General features: G+C 60.7%; 1 protein-coding gene across 3 annotated transcripts; it reads right to left on the bottom strand.

Moving 5' to 3' along the window:
* Positions 1–750: 750 nt before the first annotated feature.
* DPYSL4 (dihydropyrimidinase like 4) lies at positions 751–15599 on the bottom strand. Of its 3 annotated transcripts, XM_033129744.1 has the most exons (15): positions 15399–15599; positions 12180–12268; positions 11429–11613; positions 9392–9556; positions 8561–8622; positions 8396–8476; positions 7089–7157; positions 6581–6701; positions 5581–5737; positions 5188–5329; positions 4369–4539; positions 3882–4061; positions 2393–2558; positions 1435–1536; positions 751–1404 (listed from the first exon to the last, which is right to left on the bottom strand). In XM_033129744.1, exons 1-14 carry the CDS (start codon positions 15435–15437, stop codon positions 1445–1447), a joined length of 1719 nt encoding a protein of 572 aa, XP_032985635.1. In that variant the 5' UTR covers positions 15438–15599; the 3' UTR covers positions 751–1404; positions 1435–1444. The 3 variants fall into 3 exon arrangements, with proteins under 3 accessions (XP_032985635.1, XP_032985634.1, XP_032985636.1); XM_033129743.1 differs by having other exon boundaries at positions 751–1536; XM_033129745.1 differs by lacking the exon at positions 8396–8476 and having other exon boundaries at positions 751–1536.
* Between the last annotated feature and the right edge of the window lie 3878 nt (positions 15600–19477).

A 19477-nucleotide genomic window follows, 5' to 3' on the forward strand; every position in this document is an offset into this window, starting at 1 on the left:
TCCCCCAGAGAACACGGCTGGAAATGCTCCCTGGTCACCGGTGAGAATGGCCGCCTGGGCAGGGGCCGAGTGCCCGGTGTGTGAGGTGTGGCGGGGCCCGTCCCTGACCTTGCGGCTTGTCTCCCCAGTGACATGGCCATCCTGCTCTTGGGGCAAAGACACCCTTCTGGGAGCGTTCCACACCTGGGGATCAGAACTTGAACCATTGTTATGAGAAAGGCTGAGGCCAGGAGGCCGGCCCAATAGTTCCTTCTTCTGGGAGGTTCTGCGCAGCCCAGCCTGAGGGTCTGGATCAGAACCCTGGGCTGCTTTGTTTAGGGGGCAGGGCCAGGCTGTGCTTGTCTGATTGGGGTGCTTGCGTCGGGCCAGGGCTGCTTGCTGCAGGTGTCAGTTCGCGGCCATGCAGCCACCAGCTTAGTGCCAGTGGCTTGGGCAGAAGTACTCGCAGTTCAACCCCGTCCCTGAGCGTCTGGCTGTGGGTCGTGCCCGTGTCCCTGACCTGGGACTGGGCTCGGGCACGGTGCCCAGGCCCCGTTTCCTGACGGGCAGAGGGGAAGCCCATCCCCAGCACTCAGTCCTGTCCCCTCCCAGCCCAGGCTGAGCGCAGCACTGTCCCTGGGGTCCCACGTCACAGCCAGCACGAAGCCAGGCCTAGGGGCACAGGATGTTCACAAGGGTCCGACGCATGACCCGCTGGGGGTGGGAGGATATGAGGATGGTGCAGGGGGCAGAGAAGGTGGAGTAGCTTCCGACCCAGATGCTTTAATTGACCCGCTCCCCATGAGGCTGGGGCTGTGCTGTGCTCTGGGCCGTGGTGACATGCAGTCCTGGCTATAGCTGTCCTCACCACACAAAACTTCTGCTCTAAGAAACTATCGGGATGCACATCTGGTAAGGAAGGAGGGCATCCCCCCTACAGGCCCCGAGAACTGCCCCGGAGACAGGCGACTAAAAGGTGAGGTTTGGTCCTTGGAAAAGTGTACAACGGCCGCAGGAGTCCTGCCGGGAGCCGCCCTGCACTACATTCTGAGGGGTCCCTGAATCACAGCAGCCCTGGGGCTGCTGGGTGGGGGACGGGGCAGGTGGCAGAGCCTGGGCTTCCAGGGACAGTGGGTCACACCCAGAGGAGGGAGCAGACACCCAGCCTCTCGGCCTGTCCCATGTCACGGGGCCCCATGTCACAGCTCTAGTGGAGTGGTTGCCCTGCCTTCGTGAGGTACCCTAGCACCTTGGCTGGGGCCACCTGCACTGCCCCTGGCAGTGAAACCTCCCCAGTCGGCCCTTTCCTTGGGGGAGTTCCTCCTTACAGAACCTGGGACCCGAAAGGGAGAGTTTCTGGGGAGAGGAAGGGAAGGCCAAGCACCTTTCAAAATCAGCCCGACAAAGGGGAAGCGACCGCGGTGAACGGTGCCCCACCAGCGTGCTGGCACCCCAGCTGCCATGTCTAGGACAGTGAGGTAATGTTGGAACGTCCGCCAGGGGGCGCCATGATCTTCTGGGCGGTGCGTCTGGCGATGTGGTCGTCCGCCTGCGACCCTGCAGAAAAGGTGGGGAGTGGGCAGGGGCAGGGGTCCCAGACAGGACGCGTCCCAAAGGCCAGGGCTGCAGAGTCCACACCCACCCACACCGCGGGGGCCCTGATGCCCCGGGGTGGCCATGGCGGGTAGACCAGGTGACCAGGCCCGGGACTGGAGGTCAGGGGTGACCCTCTCTGGGAAGCCATCCACAGCATGGGCTAGGCCAGTGCTGCCTGGTCCCTCCGAGGGGTCTGGGGCCACCCTGCACACAGGCTGCATTTCAAAGGGGACCATCCCCTGGCCCTATGGCCCCAGGAGGCGAGCAGGGATTGCCATCACCTCCTGAGAGGATGACACAAGACATCAGGGGTGGATTGGCTCCCACCCCAGGGCTGGAAAGAGAGAGGGAGGGTCTGGCTGTAGCCTGCAGGGACAGCCTGGGGCTCAGTGCTTCTGGAGGAATGTGTCACAGCTGGAAGCACAGCCAAGACGGTCTCCAGAGGCCCCTGTCCTTCGGCAGCCCGCCAACGGGCCACCTGAGCCCTCCGAGGCCTCCACAGCAGAGTGCGCCTGAGTGCCCACACGTGTGCCTCACACGTGACTCGGGCTGGGGTGGGCGTCCCGTGCTCCCCCTGGGCTGTGACAGCCCCTCTTCTGAACGGCTGATTCAAGGTGGGGGTGCCACAATCCCCCTCCCCGCCCGCAGACGCTGGGGCAGGAAGAGACTTCCCGGCGGGCCTCACACACCTGGCCGCCCCCCAACCAGGGCAATAGGAAACCCTGCCCTGGTGGCGCCTTCCGCCTGCAGGCACGGGTGGGCGGGGCCTCAGCCTTCCCGCCCTCACCTACAGGGAGCACCCCCAGGCCCAGCTCACCAGACAGGCTGAACCCCGACTGGTGCAGGTTGCGCACCGGCGGCACCGAGATCTTCCCTGGGCAGGACGCACGCGCCTGGGCGCCACCCCCTGGCTTGGCGGGCACCATCACCTCGTGGACTGGCCCGTCATACAGGCCTCGGGGCACACCGTGGATCTCCGCCAGCTGCGGGCCAAAGGGGCGTGAAGGATGTGAGCCACCCTGCAGCTGGAGGGCAGGGGGTCCCCTACCCCAGAGCCTGGCCCTCTCTGCTCTGCCAGCCTGTCTGGGGGCTAAGAAGCTCCCGGGCTCCCCGCCAAAGAGACATCCACTTCCCTCCCCTTCTCCCTCCCTCACATGTGTGCACACACCTCCCTCACACACGTGTGCACACCTGCCTCCCTTTGCTCAGACGAGTGGCCCCACAGAGGAGGACACTGTTTGGAATTGGAAACTGGCCCCAACAGTGTCTGCCTCGTCAGGAACCACTGTCCTACAGTGCAGCCCACTCCAGCCCTGTTACAAGAGGCCCTGGGGGGGGCCCTGAAAATGTCCCCCAAAGTCAGAGGCATTCCCAGTAGTCACTGCGGTGGACAAATGGCCCACAGACCGAAGCCCAACGTCCAGACGTGTAGCTGGCACCTCCCTCAGGATCGTGGTTTAGACCCAGGAACGCAGGGCTCAGCCCTGGGGGCTTCTGACTAAATCCTGCCCCAGGGTTACCCCGGGCAGAGGTGCAGGGCCAGTGTGGGTGTCACATCCCAAAGACTCAGGTCACCCCATCACTGTCATCTGTCTGTGCCTCAGATGTCACCTCTGGCTGTATGTGAAGCTGGGTAAGCGACCTCACAGTGTGCCCCGGACCCTACCCCTTGGGCACGAGAGGAAAGCCTGTGACCTGGACCCTGCCTGTCAACCTGCTCAGACGGACGGAGGTGGTGCGGTGTCCTCAGTCAGGCCTGGGGGCAGCTGCGGGGTCCCTGACAGCCTGTTAGAGCAGACGCAGCTTCTTCCCCATAGAGGGGACCCGTGTTGGCCCGCCCCAGTGCAGAGATCCTTCTAGTGTGTGGGAGCACATCTGAGTGTGCGTGCATGTGTGTCCGTGTGAGCATGTGTGTGCGAACCAGAGGTGCCTGGCGCATCCATCACATGCAGGGTTGTGAGAAGAGACGGTGAAGATGCAGAAGAGTGCTCACAGCACCAAAGTTCACAAGAACCAGTGTGAAAAGTGCACACCTGCCTGCTTTGGCAACAAGCCTGTTCACAACACCCTGAACGGGAGGGTCTCTGTTCCATTCCTATGGCAGTTTACTTGGGGAGGTGGCCACTGGTGATGCTTTCTTTCCCCTCTGCACAGTCCACAGCCACCATGGGCTACTGGAACCAAAGCGTGCAGAGTCCCCCGAGACCCCACCAACAGAGCAGGTCCAGACAGGGGACAAAGCTCCCGGACACGGGGACGGCCCCAGAACTCCCGCCTCCCCGCTCCCCACCCAGGCCAGGCCGTACCCTGTTGCGTGCCTTTATCCTCTTGTACACAAAGTCCGGGAACGTCTTCCGAGGAATGAATCGGCCAGCCCCCGGGGTGACAAACATGTTCCCGTCCTCCAGCACAACCCTGCCCTGACTGATGACGACCGTGGGGACGCCTCGGCACTCGACGCCTTCGAAAACATTGTACTCCACGTTCTGGGGACACAGGGACAAGGGTCCACACCATCCCACAGCACCCCGTGGGGGGTCAGGGGGCCTGGGGATCTGACACAGGCCCTTGGCTGGGCCAGAGCACAGAAGTAGGTGGCCTCAACCTCCGGTGCCAATTCCTGAGGGCCATTTCTTAGGACAAAGGGCACATGGGGCTACCTGACCCACACTGCAGTCTCTAGACAGACGTCCCGGCCTCGTGTCCTAGTGCCATCCCTGAAGCCCCGGGAAGGCTGCCAGGTCTCCAAGCCCCGACCTTGCCCCGACCCTGCCCAGGCCTGGCTTCTCTCACCAGGTTGTGGCTCTTGGCAGAGATGATCTTTGTGGCCTTGGGGTTCCATATAACCAGGTCAGCATCAGAGCCCACAGCCACTCGCCCCTTCCTTGGGTAAAAATTGAAGATTTTGGCTGCATTTGTACTGGTCACAGCGACGAACTCATTCTCGTCCATTTTCCCTGAGGCCTGAGAAGCAAGAAGCCAAGCTGAGGGGAGGGAACACCTTTCCTGACATCTGGTCTCAGGCTCTGTGGGGACAGTGGCACCCTGCCCCCCAGGCAGCGAGCAGCGTCAGACCCACACCCCCAGGGCGCCCGTCAGTGGGTCCGTCTCAGCCAGCCTGCTGGTGGGACCCTTCCTGCAGACAAGGCGTGGCCTCTGTGTTCACTTTGTGGGTAAAGAAATGGAGAAGCTTCCATATCTGTGTCCCCTAAGGGATGTGACTGTCTCCCTGGTGGCCAGGAGGCCTGGGAAGCAGGGCAGCGAGGGGAGCTGGGGTCAGGACCTCAGCCCAGGGTGGAGCTCAGGGCTGGGGTGGGGGCACGGGGGACAGGGGATGCCCGACAGGGCTGAGATCTCAGAAGTTCTGGGGACACCACTCGCACCGCAGAGCGAAACGCCACCAGGAAGGGGCCCCGGGAGGGCCCAGCTGTCCATGGCTGAGGGGTATCCTCTGGGGGCACCAGAACCGGTGGGTGAGGTTCCCTGGACGGCCAGGCTGGGGGTCGACAGCCTGGGGCCCACACACTGATTCTGTCCCACGCGGTGCATTTCCTGGGCGGGCAGCTTCCCGACCCGGGCGGGGTGCACAGCGGCCCAGGTCTTGGTGCTCACCACACACTTCTCCCACACCACTGACATGCGCTCCTCCACGCCGTTTGTGCCCTCGGGGATCAGGGTGAAGTTGTCTTTGCCAACAGCCTTCTGGGCGGTGCTGAAGGTGCAGTGGGCACTGCCGGTCACCTGCAGATCCCCGCTGAGAACAAGCTGGGGTCAGGGAACCCAGAGGGGCCTGGCTGATCAGCTTCACTCCCACCAGGGCCAGCGCAGCCCACAGGGGCTAGAGGCTGGCTGTGAGGGCAGTGCTGGGCAGAGCCCAGCCTCAGTGTGGGGCGTGCGGGGGCAGATCAATATAGATGGGAGGGGCCTGGAGCTGCTGGCAGGCCAAGGTTGTAGCGGGGCGTGGAGCACTCGGGCCACCCTGGGGACCCCCAAGCAGCTCCTTACCTGGACAGCAGGGAGGTGAGGTGGTCTGCAGTGGTGGGGTCTGGGTTGATGGGGGGTGAAGTGACAAAGGCCGCAGCCTTTGCCCAGTTCTTGCTCCAGTAGTGCGAGCCGTCCGTGCCCAGGCTGGCGGTGATGGGCTCCCCAAACACGACCACCCCTGCAGTGAGGCCCACGATACAGCATGCCCCCAGGACCCGGGCAGGGTGGAGGCTGGGCACTGCACTGCTGACACCCTCCAACTGCCCCTTGATTTCCCTGGACAGCCTGTCCCCCTCTTCGGGGGCACCTGGCACTGGGCAGGTGTGGGGGGGGTCCTCTCCATACACACTCTCTCACACCCCCTGCTGGAAATCAGGCTTGCTGGGCACTCCACTGTCCACAGGCTGGAGTGAGACCCAATCAGCTCACTGCCCGGCCCCTGCCCACCCCATGCCTGGCCATGGCCTGTCTGCAGGGACTCAGTGACCCACTTCTCAGTGACCCACTTCCTCCTCCAGCTATATGGATGCTCTGTGAGCAGAGGGCACCCTGCCCTCAGGATGTGCACCCCAGCTCCTGGATGCATGGAGGTGCCCAGCGGACAGTAACGTGGGGCTCCCGGTGGGGGTCAGCTGGGCAAGGTTCCCCACACCCACAGTTGTCATTCACGTCTGTGCACATAGAATCACCCCCCACCATCGCCCACACAGCACAATTCGGTCATTCACATCTGTGAAAACAAGGCCAAGAGGCCCCACTTTCTGCTTCAGGGACCCTGGTAAACAGTTGCTGCTCCAACAAGATGGGGGACCCGCCAGCCACACAGGGACTCCCACAAGCCGCACAGCCACGGCCCTAGAGTGCCCACGATGAGGAGTGAGGCGTGGAGGCGGGCTGCCTCCCAAGAAGGCCTGTCCCGCTCTGAGCCTCAGTTAAGCCAGCTGAGTTCCTGGGGGGCCGAGAATGTGATCCCAACCCCCTCAGACCCTGCCCAGCGTCGGGGTCCAGCCCTAGCACTCACCCCTGCGCTTGGCGAGGGCCACCACGTCGGCCGCACTCTTGCTCATCACTTTGGTGACATACAGGGGGCAGTTGGCCTGCTTGGCTACAGTGACAGCACGGTACACAGCTTCGGCCTCCACCTGGGGACAGGGACACTCAGGCCACGAGAGGGCCCTGGGCTCCTGACCAGTGTGGGCACAGGATGCCAGACCCTGTGCCCGAGGGGGCACCCTCGGGCGGGTGAGGACCCCAGCCTGGGGCCCGGTGCCCAGGATTGGGGCTGACCCCTGGCATTACCAGGGCCTGACCACACCGCCTTCTCTGCCTCAAGTACTGGACTGTGTGACCAGTGGTCACGGGGGACAGCTGCCTGGTGGGGGAAGGGCCCGGGATTCACACCTCCCAGATGAGGGCAGCGTGACCACAGCCCTGCTGGGCGTTGGAGCCGGGATCCAGCCCCAGAGGGAGGTGACATCTGGGGCACAGCCAGTGCTGGCGTGGGCTCGCTCAGCAGGCACAGCTCCTACCTCCTCGGGGCGGCTGAGCACGTGACCCTCAGGGCCGGTGACACCAAGCTCCAGCAGCCGCTTCTGCTCCTAAAGAAACGACAGGATGTCACAGTGCAGCAGGCCTGGGAGCCCCAGCTGGGTGTGACTTCCACTGCCTGGGAGACCCTGCCGCCTGAGCTGAGTCTTGGGCCTCCTGGGCTCCCCAGAATCCCCAACCACAGAGAACTCAAATGGAGGAGGGGAGGGCATTGGAGGCGTGACTGCAGCTCCTAGAACCGCAGATGAGGAGATAGGACTTGGAGAGGGGAAGGGCCTGGCCCAAGGTCACAGAGCTCCTGGCTGGCGGGGCCAAGACGGCTGCACTGCCCTGCCCACCGTGCTGGGTGTGCCCTGGGGGCTCTGCACAGCCTCAGTGGGTGGACGGCATCTTCCGCAAGCACACTCGCCCTTGCATATCCATGCCAGAACATCCCTCTTGTATAAAGACAACACAGATGCCAGGCTCTGGCGTGGACAATGGGGGGGAAGGCAGAGCCCCGTGGACCCCAGAACAAGACTCCCCAGCACAGCCGGTCAGTGCCTGTATGTTGAGCTCGACCACGGAGACACACACAGCGCCGAAGGCCTGTAGCTGAATGGACAACGAGGACCCGGGAACCCAGCGTGCCTCCCCAAATGTCACCCCCTTCCTGTTGCACTTGGGGGGAGGAGAGCCAGATGCCCGAGGATGGTTCTTTGCGGGTCTGGGATATCAGGGAGGTGGGCTTGGGGGGGGGTGTGACCTCCCTCCAGGCCCCTGGGCCCTCCTAGAGGCCCTGCAGCACTGGAATGCAGGGAACACCAGAGGCGTGAGGAGGGAAATGGCGAGCGCGGAGCCCAGAGGCCACGGGCATCCCACCTCACAGCCCAGGGCCTGAGGGGAGGGCAAGTGGGCTCCGCGTCCTCAGGACCAGGACCGCCTGTGCTGTGACTGGAGGACAGGCCACCGCTCCCTCACATGTGCTCACTGCTCAGAAGGAACAAAACAAGGGTCCAGCTCCCAGCGGGGCCTCAGTCTATGGGGGTGGGACGCAGTGGGAAACCCCAGTCTGTCACCCCCATGAAGCCACGTCTTATTTTGAGGGAAGCTTTGATAAGAATTGAGCATGGAAAAATCTGTTTCTGCGAAAAGCTCCCCAGGCTCCCCTAAGCCCCTGCTGGCTTGACCTCTGACCCTGGGCCCGCAATTTACTGAACGCGTTCAATATGGGCTCCCTCCAGGTCTGCGGGGTTCAGTGCTCATCGCAGGTGTCCCACGGCCGCCCCGCCCCCAACAGCCCCCACACCTCGTCCACTATGTCCCCATTCTCCGCGTGCACTTGGGCCACAGCTCCCAGGTCCCGGATGGTACTGAACAGCTCATACATCTGGGGAGAGAGTGTGGCCATGTGGAGCTGCGTCTCCTGGCAGCAGCCCAAGAGACACCTGCGGTCCCTCCACAGGGCACTCACCTGGCTGTCGGTGCACTGACACCTGTCCTTGTATGCCATGAAGACCAGGAAGGAGTTCACGCCTGGAAGACAGGAAGAAGGGCCTGGTGCTCGGCCATCACTGAGGGGGACACCTGGGGGGACTCCACTGCTCCCCCATTTCCAGGGGGGCCAGGGCGGGCAGCCCTCCCCCATGCTGCCTCCCTCGGGCACCCGCCCCACATACACTCACTGACAAGCGGCAATCAGGATGGGTCGGCCCAGCTCCACCCCCTGCCTGCTCCCAATTGTTCCCCACAGTGAGCACAGGTGAGAATCCTCACAAGTGCCCCAGTAATGCTAACCCCTCTCTAACTTCATCTAACTTCATGAGAGCCACAATGAAACTCAGGTGTGGTTTTAGCTTCAGGACTTTTGATGAAAACAACTTAACCCTGTTGATAGCACAGGCAGCCACAGGTTTCAGGTTTTATCGCTGACGGTTTCCATGCATTTTCCCTCTACAGATTCTAGGAAAACGCATAGCGCTTTCCTTCACCCAGGGCCAAGAGAAGAGACCACAGCGAGAGCTGCGACCGCTGCGTCTCTTGGGAGAACAGTTACCGGCTACGTCCCTCAGACACGGGAGGCAGGTGGCCTCTTAGTCTAGATCCTTCAGAGGTAGACTCGACCCTCGAGTGTCTCTTGTCCAATTCCCTCAACTCCTGGCCACCTGCCCTGGGGTCAGACGGAGGCAGAGTCCAGCTCGCCCGGGGCTGGGGAGGGGGCTTCCCACTGGCAGCCAGGAAAGCCCAGCTCCGAGCCACCCGCCCTCCGGCTGCCCCTCTGCCCGGCCGCAGGACCAGCGCTCACCCTTATCCTTGACCAGGGCCTCCAGCTCCTCCCTGACACCCTCGTGCCAGCGGGGGATGTCCACATGCAGGGAGTAGTCACAGCAGGCCTCACTGTCCGCTCGCTCCCGCCACTGCTCGTAGGCTGTCAGCAGGCTCACACCCGTGTCAGGAAACACGTGGTCCACTGTGGGGGGCAGTGCAGTCAGCAGAGGCCCCACCCCTACCCCGCGGCCACTGGGCATCACCCTGGGCTCCAAGGAGGATGGATTTCATGTTTCCAAGAGATCAGAAAGCACATTTGAGCACAGCAGAGGCGTGGCCACGGGCACCCAGGCTGGGGGCTGATGCTGCGGTCAGCCTGCCCATTGGTTCTGCCCACAGAGGCACTTCCTGCCCCACCTCCCAGTCTCCCTCTAAGCAGAGAAAGTCCAGGTCCAAGCCACCCCACTCCCCAATGGACACCCCGAGAAGCATGAGTGGCAGCTGAAGGCCGTAACGTCCAGCTCAGGTCTCCACCTGAACCAGGCACACCTGAGGGGTAGGTGGTGCTGTACAGGGTGCTGGACCTGGGAGCTGAGCCGGAACGGCGCGTGGGGTGTGACTGCACACCCCTTGAATAGTGCCACCCCATCATGTGGAGAAACTGGGGGTACACAAAGCCATGGTGCAGCCACCCTGCCATGCCAACCAACCTCACGTCCTCTCCTGGGTGAGGGCAAGACTAGGGTGGCCAGCAGAAGGCACGCGCCTCCTCCAGCACACCCCCATGCGGGGTCCCTGTGCTTCCACAGTTCAGAACAAGAACCCAGGACCCCATGGGAGCACGTGCCTGTCCCACCGTAAAGGCTGTTCACAGCTCCAACCTGGGGCTGGCAGATGGAGGAAGCACATGGCTCAACAGAAGCCAGCCTTGTGCCTGTAGCATCTCTCCATCCAGACCTCACAGCTTTCTGATGCCTTGGTGCTGGCACGAGCAGGTGACATCAACCATGAAGATGTCCTGACTGGCTGGGGCCACCAGCAACCAGCATGAGCAATGGCCTGGAATGACCAGTCTTCTGAGTCAAACTAAAGATGGACCACTGTGGCTTTTCTTCACTTCCTGGTTGAGTAAACCAAACCAGGCCATGATTTTGGCAATGGCTAAATGTCACTTGTGAAGCAGTCCAGAGTCCTTAGATGGCAGTAGTGACAGCATTTACTGAGCACTCACCATGCACAAGGTACCACAAAGCACAAGCTGGCTCAGACCTCACAGCCTCCCCCGCCTCACAGGTTAGGAGAGTGACTTCTAAAAGTAAACTCAGGTCCCTGAGGTCACGCGGCCAGAGCACAGTGCAGCCAGGATCCCGCTAGCTTTGTGACACAGGTCTGCACCACAGTGGGGACGTGTGCACTCAGCACTGAGGGTAACCGGTTCAAGGCCGAGAGGGGGGCTGGGCCTGGTGCCTCATCCTCACCTATGTCCTGTGCCTACCGTGAGCAAGGCTATCACACGAGCTGTCAAATGGGGCTTCTCCTCTGAGCTCAGGGGGTGCCAAGGAGAGAACGTGAGCTGAAGCGTGGCACAGAGCCAGCACTAAAGAAACGGTGATGCTGGTGGCTGCCGGCAAGGTAATAAATACTAAGTATTTTGTCGTCTTTAACGCTTCTTGTCACAGGCGGGGACTTTCTGCACACCAGTCTTGATGGGAGGTTCAGGGACAAATGTGTCTGACATTTCAGATGGTACAACCCCTCTGCTTCTCCAAAGCATTGGGTTTTCCAACTTAGTCCTTTGCCAGCCCCTGGCTTCCCAGGAAATAAATAACTGGGCACACATCCATTTGCCCCCATGGAAATGTCAGGGGTGTTCCAGAGCTGGCACAATGGCTCGGGATGAGAAACAGGATGTCGACAGGGAAGGTACTCCAGGTTGGGGGTTATCAGGCTGAGGAATGCTAGAGGGGAGATAGGACTGACAAAAACCCCCCTGGGCAAAACTCTTCCTGCGACACACACACCTGGCAGAGGACCAAGGTTGGGGACGGACGCTGCCCAACCTGGGGACACTCACATATCATGGTGGTCCCTCCCGCAAGGGCTGCCTTGGTGCCCTGGCAGAAGTCGTCAGCGGGGGTCATGCCCAGCACGGGCATCTGCAGCCTGGTGTGGACGTCGATGCCACCTGGCAGGACCATCAGGCCGTGGGCATCAATCGTCCTGATGCCCCCAGGGACAATGAGGTTCTCTCCAATTTGTCTGAAAGCAACAAAAAGAGATGTCGCTGGTTAGGAAGCGCAGCTCAGAACATGAACTGGCTCCCCGGCAACACGGAGAAGCTGGGAAGTGTGCGTTTGGTCTCTGGTGCTTGGAAGAGGGTCACGCAGCCAGGACTTAGCAGAACCCCTGTGGACTGTCAGAGAGCAGGACACCCTGTGAAGTGAGTTAAGACGCCCAGCGTGGAGTGTCCAGCCCGTGCCACGCAGCTGCTCTTGTGGTGCCCACTGTGGTGTCCACTTGCCCTTGACTGACGAGTGGCCGGAGCTGCCTGACACAGACGAGCAGAGAAGGTACACAGCAGGTGTGCTCAGTAAGTAGTTACTCAGCAGCTACTGGGAGCCCGAGTCGTGCCAAAGCCAGGACGACACCAGAACCGTGCCAGGTCTGTCGTTGCTGAAGGCCTGAGCTAGAGCCATTTCTAGGGAACGAAGGCTTGGGAAAGGAAAACCATTTACATGGATTTCACCCGAGGGGAAACACCCCAGACAACATGTAATCAGTGTGCACACTTATGACCTGGGAAGGGACTTCAGGCAGAAACTTACTTGATCAAACCGTCTTCCACGTACAGATCCGCGTAGAAGGACTGGTCATCGTTCACGACCTTCCCACCTTTGATCAAAAGGCGGTCACTCTATTGCAAACAAAAAGAATGGATACGTTTTCTCCAAACTGAGTTACCCAACATCTCAGTACAGCTGCTCACTCTGGATTTACGACTGAAACATTCGGGCACAGTCTGTATAGACAAAACCCGACACAAAAGCCAGCAGCATTCACTGTCCCCAAGGACCCCCAAAGGCAGCTGCAGAGGAGGCAGCCCTGCCCCACCCCTCAGGGCCCGCCCCCACAGCGCACGCACACACACGCCCTCCCAGCCCTTCTTCCCTAGGGAATTGCCTCCAAGAAATGACACACTCGGCTATCACAGACTGTGACAAACAATAACAGAAGAGTGTGACATGATGGCTGAGGAGGGAGGTGTGGCTGCTTCTAGGACAGAGAGGGCCTGGCTTTGAGGGGCTGATGCTGGAGGCGCCATAGCCAGGGGCAGGTCCAGGCAGGAAACCGCTCACGCAAAGGCCTTGAGGCAGGAGAGAGCTTGAGGCGATAGAGGACAAGAGGAATCTGGGGGCTGGAACCTTCCAGGGGGAGGGGGGCGAGGCCCAGGAGTAGGGGAGGGTGAGAGATGCCTGGCTTGGGGAGTCAGTGGGCTGCCACGGGGGGCCTGCAGCAGGGTTGGGCTGCCACGGGGGGCCTGCAGCAGGGTTGGACAGGTGTTTTAAAGAGATCAAGTTGGCTCCGCACAGAACAGAGCTTGTAGTGTCCAGTGATGGGGACGGGGCCGTCACCTGAGCGGTTTCTGAGGGTGCCCTGGTGACATGAGGGGCCTTGGGCCAGGGTTACCTGGCTGACGAGAGAGGAACCCCAGAGAGGCTGGGAGTTGGGCAGCAGGAGCTGCTGATGGAGAGGCCATGGGGTGAAGGTCCAGGAAGGCATCCGGTGGCCACCGGTGGGTGCAGGGGGCACCCCAAGTGGGTGAGCAAAGCATGAGGGAGAAGGCCAGTTCTCCGCGGGTCATACCCATGGCATGGAGCTGGGGCACCAGGCAGGGGCTGAGCCAATGCTTGGCAGACATAAAGCCTTCTAAGCATCCCATCAAACGTCTGGACAAAGAGGTGGGCAGAAAGTGGGTGTCGCGGGATGGGCGTCGGGTGATGGTCTGACCCCGGGGAGAATAATGGAGAAAAACAAGAAAAAGAAGCAGAAGAGCAGAGTGGAGAGCGATGCAGATGAGGGCACAAGTCGGCCACACTTCTCCTGCCATCATCTTGTTTGAGCTTCAAGGCTTTCTGTGACTCCACCAGGTGGGAAAGACGGCTGCACTTCACGGGAGGTCGGGGCCTGGTGCCCACCCCGGCTCTGTAGGTGCCATCAGCCTGATGCCAGGAGGACCAGGCCATGTGGGGCGGTTAGTAAGAACACGAAGAGGCTACCAAGAAGGTAAATAATTCATGACGTGTGAGCCCATTACATTATTCTCTATTCTTAGACCTCACTGCTTGGGGCCGACCCTGTCGGTTAAAGGCAAAACCACCACAAAAGGGCTGACACACTGCGGCCTGTCAAATGCAGGCCTGTCCATAAACAGCCAGGAGCTAAGAATGGTTTTACAGTTTATGTTGGTTGAAAAACATCAAAAAAAGGATATTTCATGCCTTGTAAAAATGATATGAAATTCACATTTCAGTGTCCATGGCTGAAGTTTTATTGGAACACGGTCACACCCAGAAAGCTGACAATATCTCCTGTCTGGCCCATTGACGGAAGTTTGCCGACTCCTGCCCAGCTCCCCTGGGTCTCATCACAATTACCCACACTGCCCAGCTTCTGCAGCAGTGTTTGACCTGCCTTCCCTTGTGGCACCCCCACTCCCAGTGGACCAACGGGTCCTCAAATCAGACCAAGGGACACCAGTCAGAAGAGGAAGTCTTCAGGGAAAAGAGACCTGGGCCCTGTGTCCCCTGCTCACCACCCCACCCCCACTCCCATTAGGAAGAGACTAAAGTCTTGTTTTCCCTGCTCACCACCCCCTACACACACACACACACACACACACACGCATCTGGACACAGATTCTAGGGACCTTCTTGAGTTTGGGACCCAGAGGGACATGCAGCTGGAATGGGGTGCAAGGCTCAAGATGGGGCCGGAAGTTCCCCTAAACCAGTCGCCTTACCTATGACTCACCCCTGGGAGAGGGTCTGCTGTCACTCCCACACCCCTCACCCTGGACCTCCCACCATCCGCTGGTGGCTGGTGGGTTTCCTGCATCAGTCAGGACCCCGGGGGGGCCAGTCTTCAGGCGGGACCCCCTCCTGTACGAAGGAGAGGGGCGCCTTCCTCCTTGAGAATCTCAGGAAGTGAGCCAGCAACCTCACGGAACCCACCGCCCTCCCACGGAGGCCAAATTCAGAGTTGGGTCTGAGAGCCCCACCACCGTCCAGCTGAAGCCCAGGCTCCTCCCCCCCTTCCTCCCTCAGAGGACTCCTAGAGCCTGGAGGGGCGGCTTTGTCTCCTGGCTGAGCGGGGAGGACGATTTGACCTCCCGCACCAGTGCTTGTGGCTGTAGGGGGGTCTCCTCCCCCACCCTGAGTCCTGAAGCTGCCAAAGTGCCGGCTCGGCAACTAGTGAACTCGCCTCCCCTGGGATCTCCGAACCCCAGATCCATGGAGGGGTTCGGGCCACCAGGGACTCCAGTGAGCGGCAGGGGTTGTAGTCGCTTTGTCTGGGAACAAGACCTCCGGGCGCGGCAGCAAAGCCTGGGGGTGCGGGCGGCCTGGAGAAGCGTCTCGGCGCCCGGAGTCGAGGCCGGCGGTGCCAACAAAGGGCCATGTCCGCCCACCGACCCCGAGGCGGAGTCCAGTATCAGGTCCACCGCCTCGCCCCAGGCCACCGCGAACCCGAACCCAGCGCTTTAAGGAACAGGGCCCGCCCTCGCTGGGCGCAGAGGAGGTCCCAGGAAGCCGCCAGGGCCCTGGGTCTGTGCGCCCGGCTCTGAAGGTGGTCGGCGCGGCGCTAGCGGGGATCCCCGACCCCCGGCTACGGCGCGGGAAGGGCCAGCGCCGGGGCAGGGAAAGCACGGGGGCTGCACCCGGGGGGCCGGGGGCCCGGCGCGGGACAGGAGGGTCCACCCGGGAGCCTGGAGGGCAGGCCCCTCCTGGGCAGTGGGCAGGGGGCGCGGGGCAGGGAGCGGGTCTCACCGTGATCCGAGGGATGCTCTTCTTGCCCTGGAAGGACATCCTCCTCCTCCTCGGGCGGCCCGCGCGGCCTGGCTCGGGCGAGTAGGGCCTGGGGGTCCAGGTCAGGGGCCACGGGAAGGGCGGGGGTAACGCTCAGCCCGGCGTGGACGCGGGGGCTCGGGGCGTCCGAGCACTAGAGCACCAGGCCGCGCGGCTCGCGTTCCCGGCCCCGCCCTCGGCCAGGCCCCGCCCCCGGCCCGCGGCTGCTTATTCGCATCAAGCCCCGCCCCCACTGAGCTCAGTCCCCTCCCCAACGCCGCTGCCTCAACTCCCCAGCCCCAGGCCACAGTAGTGGCCACAGGCCGGGACCGCGCGGACCGGCGGACGCGCTGGGTTCAGAGGGGGAGAGGGTGGCAACTGGTCCTGAGCAGTGTGTGTGCGGAGTCTGGGCCCCGGAAAGGAGGGTGGGAGAGGTCAGGAAACGTCTTGCCAGACCAGCCAAGGGCCCACTGCCAACTCCCTGGTGACCCGAAGCGCCCAAAGCCGCGGGAATGGAACCCAATCTCCAAGTCCAAGCCCAGGCGCTCCGGGAGACGAACTCGTCCAGGGTGTCTCCAGCCAAAGCCCAACTCCTTCGAGAAAGCCCGAGCCGGGATCTGCGCGCCGGGTTCGCGCCCCGGCCCTGGAACCCGGTGGTCGAGACATCTCCCTGCAAGGCTGCTCCACCGCCTGCGCGAAGCTTGGGGCAGGAGGGAGGGGACAAGTCGGACACACACACACACACACACACACACACACACACACACTGACAGCCAGACCGAGACACAGAGAAAGACACAGCTACTCAGAGCCCAGGACAGACCAGAGACCCAGAACCAGAGCGGGAGAAGCCCAGACTGCCAGGGGAGTGGGGGTGGAGGGTGTGTGTGTCTGAACGCAGGACACAGAAGTCCCAGCGGCAGAATCAGGTACAAACAGGCCCCACCACAAGCCCTTGTGTCCCCTCGGAGGAGCTGGGGGCTTAGGAAGAGGACACGCCCTCAGCCTACCCCCGGGCGATCTCCCGACTTGGGTGTGTGGAATCTCAGGGAGTCCCGGCCCGCGTCCCCTCGCGCTGGCCCCGCTGGCCCTGGTCTCTTGCCTGTGACCACTACCTGCTGTGGGTCGGCGGGCCTGGGCCGCTTGCGTTGCTCTCGGACACATGCTGGCCATCCCTGCTTGGCTCACTGCGTTCCCCCGGGTCGCTGAGTGTCCCCCAGCCCCAGGGCCCCTGCGGCTGCCGCTCAGCGCGTCCAGCTGCAGCGACGTCCTCCACCCAGCGGAAGACCCCGCCAGGTTTGGGCAAGGCGAAGGAGCTCCCTGCGTGCATAGTCCCCAGGCACGTGGGCAGAGGCTCCGCGGGCTCCTGTGGCTGGCGTGCCGCCATAGCGGGAGCCGGTGAGGGGCAGCAGTTTTCCGGAGCCTCCTGCGGCAGGACAGGGCGGACCCGGACCTCGCGCTCTCCCCGCGCGCGCCCCAAGCCCACTTTCAGCCCCGCAAACACCACGCGAAGCTGGTGCTGTCCGCGAAGCGAGTGCTGAACCCGCCCAGCCTGGCCGGTTCGGTCCCAGCAAAGCGCTGCGGCTCGTCCTGCGCGCCTGGGTCTCGCCTCCCGCTACCTGGATCCGCTGAAAGGTTGAGCAAGAAGCACACACAGGGTAAACCACGGTCTATGGGAACTCCAGCTGCGTGTCCAGCCCCCGTGGGAGATCCCACGCCAGGTGGGAAGTTCTGACTGGAAAGGTTTGGCAAGTCGGGAGGGTGGGGGTGGGGGTTCACCCAGGAGGACTGCTCCTGGCGGACTTTGCGGAGTTCAAGGTGTTGGGGTCAGATGAGGCAGGGGACTCTCAGCTCCCCCAGGGTCACAGGGTGGTGCTGTCTCTCTGTGGAGCTCTGCAGGTTGATTTTAAAGGAAAAGATAGTCCAGCCTTTGCATTCTGTTAGCGCAGCCCTCATTGCAAACCATAAGTTCAGACGGTGAGTCGCTCACTGCAGGACACGAGAATGTGACTGAGCGCCCTGTGCAACATAAGCAGTCGCAGAGTTAAACCAGACCCGCCCATCCTCTGCTCCTCTTCTGGTTTCCACCCCCAAAGTGCTCAATAGAACACCTTTCACTCACCTGTGTGGGATGGTCTGCAATGCAAATCTGCTGCCAAGTGTTCTTACTCATTCTCAGAAATTCTTCCACTTTTCTAAATTATCTGAATTTTCTCTCCTGGTGCTCATTTGATGAACGGCTAGGGGAGGAGGCCTCCTTGGAGCTGCCCTAGCAGGTGGTGCAGGCACCTCTGAGTCTGTCCTCCAGGTGCTTTTCTATGATTTGAGATGAGGCTGCAGGTGAGAGGCCTGCCGCCCCTGCCCTGTGAGGAGAAGGCCCAGGTTCCCTTCCTAGTGTGGAAAGAGGCATGGTCTTTCCGAGAATAGCCTCAGAACCCAGAAGTGGGTAACACAGCCACCTTGTAACACCTCGTGAGGAGAACACTGACATGCTAAGATTTATAACAATGTTTTATTAAAACTGTACAATAAATTACAAATGTGTAAAAATTCTCTGGTACATATCATAGGAATCACGATACAAAAATATGTATAAAACTTTGTAGTTGGTCACCATACAAACCTACTGCAGGCCTGTGAACACTGCTTAGCACTGAACAGAGCGTCACGTTGAGAATGTGGCTATTGAGGAGATTTTTCAGAGAGCGCAAACACTGGCCGGCACAGTGCCATGAGGAAACAAGACCTGATTCGTTGTTGCATAAATGTACAATAAAGCTTTTAAAAAATATACAGTAGACAAATATATGATTTGATATATATATTTACAACTTGGTCTCCTGAGCCATAACGTAAACCCATCACTGTGCTAAGACACAGCCCACCTTAAGGTCTCGATGATGCGGTGCTGGTGAGTGCAGGCCCCTGTCACAATGCCACAAGCCCGTTCCTGGCACCCCTCCTTCCTGACTTCAGCGTTGTTGCTCACAAGCCGTGTAAGGCACTCGGGTCCCGCACAGACGGGGCACTTGAAAGAAGAGCCACTAGGCCGTGGGAAGGAGGTGCACACACATCCGTGCAGCAAGGAGGCTGCGATCGCATGGATGTCTGGTTTAGACAAACGAGCACTCGCTGTTTCGGGGCCGTGCACACAGTGTGATCGATATGTCGTGTTACGCTGCATACGTGTCATGTCTTGGTTACAGAGTAAGCCTTGTGGCGACGTTTCAGGTCCGTCCTCTTGATGCATTGGGAAGTGATGCATTTGCACAGACAAGAGCCCGCTGGCCTTGAATAAACAGTATGTTCCAGGATTTAGAGAATGCACCTTATTTAAAATACTGATTTCTTCAGCTGCTCGCTGGCCCAGCTGGAATCGGTGAAAAATGCTATTTACCCCTCTTGGGCAAAATCCCAGTCCAGAAATGCTGAATTTTGTAATCAGATGAAAAGTCAGGTGCCCATACACAAGACTAAAAACAATGATATCTAAAGGAAAAAATGGACATTGCAACTCAGCGTGCACTTTCAGGAACACGCAGGGAGGCAAATGCAGGTTGGTGCCTGGGATGTTATTTCAAACACTCACGAGCCTTTTTCCCTTTGCTATGTACGTACATTTCACATGTAGTAACAAGGTCATGAGCATGGGTGCACATGCACACGCTTCTCTTTCCTGCACAGTGTCCCTTAAAGTTACGAGCTGTGCTTCAGAGTTTCTGGTGGGTGGGGAGGCCACATGAATGACTTGGGACACCTATACAACATGCACAACTGTGACAATCCAAGGAAACAGGGCTGAGTCCGGGTTTCAGATGCGTATCTTTAGGTCCTGAGTGGCCGCCTGCACAGCTGCGGTTCCCATGCTGGGGCACATGGGGCGAGAGCCCCCCTAAAGGGGTGCGTGGGACTGCAGGGCATTCCTGGGGGCCTGCGTCATGCAGTCCCTCACACTTGGAGCTGGAGTTCATCTGTAACTCCGTGGCGGCTTTTATTAACGCAAGACTATCATGTGCCGTCCACTTCTGAGGACAACGGATGCACCAAGAGGATGCAATGAG

Source organism: Rhinolophus ferrumequinum, chromosome 16 (genome assembly GCF_004115265.2).
Source record: "Rhinolophus ferrumequinum isolate MPI-CBG mRhiFer1 chromosome 16, mRhiFer1_v1.p, whole genome shotgun sequence".
NCBI classification, from domain to species: Eukaryota; Metazoa; Chordata; class Mammalia; order Chiroptera; family Rhinolophidae; genus Rhinolophus; species Rhinolophus ferrumequinum.

Bases quoted from the DNA above. Each gene is read 5' to 3' on its own strand.
- DPYSL4 (XM_033129744.1), bottom strand. From the start codon at position 15,437: ATGTCCTTCCAGGGCAAGAAGAGCATCCCTCGGATCACG. The intron at 8,623-9,391 runs GTGAGCGCTGGT...CCTGTCTTCCAG, and splicing joins GGCCCTGGTCAAGGATAAGG to GCGTGAACTCCTTCCTGGTC. The intron at 2,559-3,881 runs GTACGGCCTGGC...TTTGGCCCGCAG, and splicing joins GGATAAAGGCACGCAACAGG to CTGGCGGAGATCCACGGTGT.